The following is a 2981-nucleotide window of genomic DNA, read 5'->3' on the forward strand; positions in this document are numbered from 1 at the left end:
ATTCTTTGGCATATACAGACGCTCCTCTACTTACACTTTCAACTTATGAACTTTCAGAGATATGAACAACCGTGATCATAAATAAAAATTTGTTCGGAGAGCTCCGTCCGCCACTCACAAGTTCAAATTTTGTATGTCATGCCTCAGCTTAGTTGCAATTTCTGTCACTACCGACCCCGAACAGCACTGTAGCTGACGCCAATACACCAGTACACTGTCCCAGACTCCTGAGCTTACACAAGTGGCCAAGACATCATCTCTTGTGCTCCGATTTATTCGTGTGATTTTATCGTGAAGTATGGAGCCAATCCTGTATACTGTATATCATGGCTAATGGCAAGTGCAAAGCAAGTGAAAATAGTGGCAGCTGTAAAAACCAGCAAGCTATCTCAATGGAAACAAAAGTGGCAATTATAAAGAAATTGGAAAGTGGTGAAAAAATGGTTGAGGTAGCACGTCATTATAATATGTATCGCTCAACTATTGGCACAATCTTTAAAAACAAAGATCGAATAATGGAACACATGAAAAGTGAAGTGCCAGTGCAGTCAACAATTATAAGTAAGAGAAGGGGGAAGTTGGTAGAAGAAATGGAAAAACTTTTGGGTACCTGGATGGAACACCAGAGACAAAGGTCTGTACCGCTTAGCCTCATGCTTATTCAGGAAAAGGCTAAAATCATTTTCGATGACTTGAAGGCTAAGGCTGGCAAAAGTGCTGCCGATGAAACATTTACTGCAAGTCATGGATGGTTCCACATCTCTAAAAAAGCACTAACTTGCATCACGTGTCCGTCAGCGGTGAGTCAGCGAGCGTGACAAAGCAGCAGGCAAAAAATTTCACGAAATACTCCAGGAAATAATTGATAAGGAATGTTATACCCCACAGCAAGTTTTTAATATTGATGAGACAGGCCTTTTCTGGAAAAAAATGGCAGAAAAGACGCACATCAGCTGTGAAAAGAAGACAATGCCTGGATTTAAGGTGGCAGAGGATGAGGCTAAATTTACTACTGGGTGGCAATGCATCAGGAGACTTGAAGTTAAACTGCTCTCAGTGTACCGTGCTGCAAATCCACAAAAAGCTCCCTAACCATAATCTGAATGTCCAATAACAAAGCCTGGGTGATTCTTGCTATATTCGAAGACTGGTTTTTCCTTCATTTTGTTCCTAAAGTCAAGCTGTACTGCTGCAATAATGGGATTCCTTTCAAGATTCTCTTAAACTTGGATAATGCCCCTGGTCAACCACCACACTTAGATGATTTCCATCTGGATGTGAAAATTGTTTGTTTACCCCCTAACACAGTTTTGTTCCGACACAATATACAAACCCTCGGTCCTTTACATTAGGGATTACTTTCAGGCGTAGGCTGGAAACGGTCGTTGAACTTCAAACAAGGTGGTTAGGCAGTTAACTACTGTCTGGGAGGCGGGAGTACCGCCTGCCTGGATGTAAACATTCCAATTTGCTTTCGGCCGTCATAGCGTACGGACGTTGTCTTCATCGCTCTCTGCCTGACTGCTTTTTTTCGTCAATTTGGTGGGAAATCTTAACTTTTTGTTTATATTTCCATTATGGACAAGCCATCTAAGCCTTCCTATCCCCAGCGTGTATGTCCCAGGGTGGGAGGGAAGAAATGTAATTCTTTTAGGTCGAGTGTCGACGTGGACCCACATGCTCTCTGCCCATCTTGCAGGGGGCGTGTGTTCATGCAACGCTCCTTTAGTGAGTGTTGTTCTTGGTTCCCCGAGCAATGGAGGAAGTTCGAGGGGAGGAGACGTTACCGTCGTAAGCCTACCAAGGAGTCGTCTGAGGGAAATACGCCCCTGACGACTCCAGTGGTGGCGAATGTGTCGGGTTCTGTTTCTCCCTCCCGGTGAGCTTCCTCTTCTTGCTCCCTCCCGGTGAGGACTCCCCCTCCCCTTCCTCTTTCGTTTCATCGTTCTCCCTCGGAGAGTTGGACCAGGACATCCTCTCGGGGGTCTCTTCCCGTTCTGGAGGAGAATTTTTTCCTCCAGAGCAGGTCCATTGAGGCTTCCAAACCAACCTGACTTTGCCCAGGTCTCCTGGCTACACCCTGGTCCTGGAGGACTGGAACCTCATCCTGGCCCACCACTCCAGTGACCACTCACAACGGCAACGACAGCCACTACGACATCTGTCACCATGTCCAGGTTTTGCCAGATCCCGGTATCGGTAGCCTCACACCCAGGTCTCGGCTTCCCCTGCCATGCAACACGCGGTACCGCTGCCTCCTGGCTTCCTGGCCCCGTTCACGCGACCGGGCCCCGCCTACATGGTGACGTCATCCTTCCCTTATGTGACTGTCGCCGCTCCCGTTGCTGACCTTGGCTCGTCTTCGACTGCAGTTCCTCGCTTCACGATCCAGCCCAGCTCTTCGTCTGTTCCTTTCCCCATTCCTTCGACTCTGGCGAAGCCCGGCATAACTACCCACGCAGGAGGGGCGGTGCCTGCATTCCCGGCTCCGCCCGCTTTCATTCCTGGCCGACACATGGTTGCTCCCGCCCAGGTAAGTGCTGGCCCGAGCACCACGGTCTCTTCCCGGGATGTGCCTTCTGCTGCAGCCCCTCCTGCTGTTCCTGAGTCTTCGGCTGCACCCGCCTGGTTTGGGGATCTGTCTGCGATACTGAAGCAGATGGTGAAGAAGAAGAAGAAGAAGAGGTCTAGGAAAGTGTCATCATCGTCTTCATCTTCATCTTCATCGTCTTCATCATCGTCATCGTCTTCGTCTGCTGGCTCTTCTGCTTCTCCTTCTGAGGCTTCACAGCCGAAGAAGAAGAAGGCTGCCTCCCCCAAGAAGTCTCGCACCGAGGCTTCCAAGGCAGTGGGATCTCTCATCGGCTCTTCCTGATCCTCGGATCAGGGAACCGCTGCCCTGGCCTCCGGGTCAGTCACATCGGGAGCCAAGGGCGTGCAGACCAAGGTCTGCACCCCGCCCCCCTCTGCTGTGCCTAAGA

General features: G+C 49.5%; 1 protein-coding gene across 1 annotated transcript; it reads left to right on the forward strand.

The window, feature by feature from the left end:
* The first annotated feature begins 326 nt into the window (after positions 1–326).
* Positions 327–1092, forward strand: LOC136837821 (tigger transposable element-derived protein 1-like). The gene is made up of 2 exons (XM_067102724.1): positions 327–800; positions 889–1092. Exons 1-2 carry the CDS (start codon positions 327–329, stop codon positions 1090–1092), a joined length of 678 nt encoding a protein of 225 aa, XP_066958825.1.
* The last annotated feature ends 1889 nt before the right edge of the window (positions 1093–2981 follow it).

This window comes from Macrobrachium rosenbergii, chromosome 4, assembly GCF_040412425.1.
Source record: "Macrobrachium rosenbergii isolate ZJJX-2024 chromosome 4, ASM4041242v1, whole genome shotgun sequence".
NCBI classification, from domain to species: Eukaryota; Metazoa; Arthropoda; class Malacostraca; order Decapoda; family Palaemonidae; genus Macrobrachium; species Macrobrachium rosenbergii.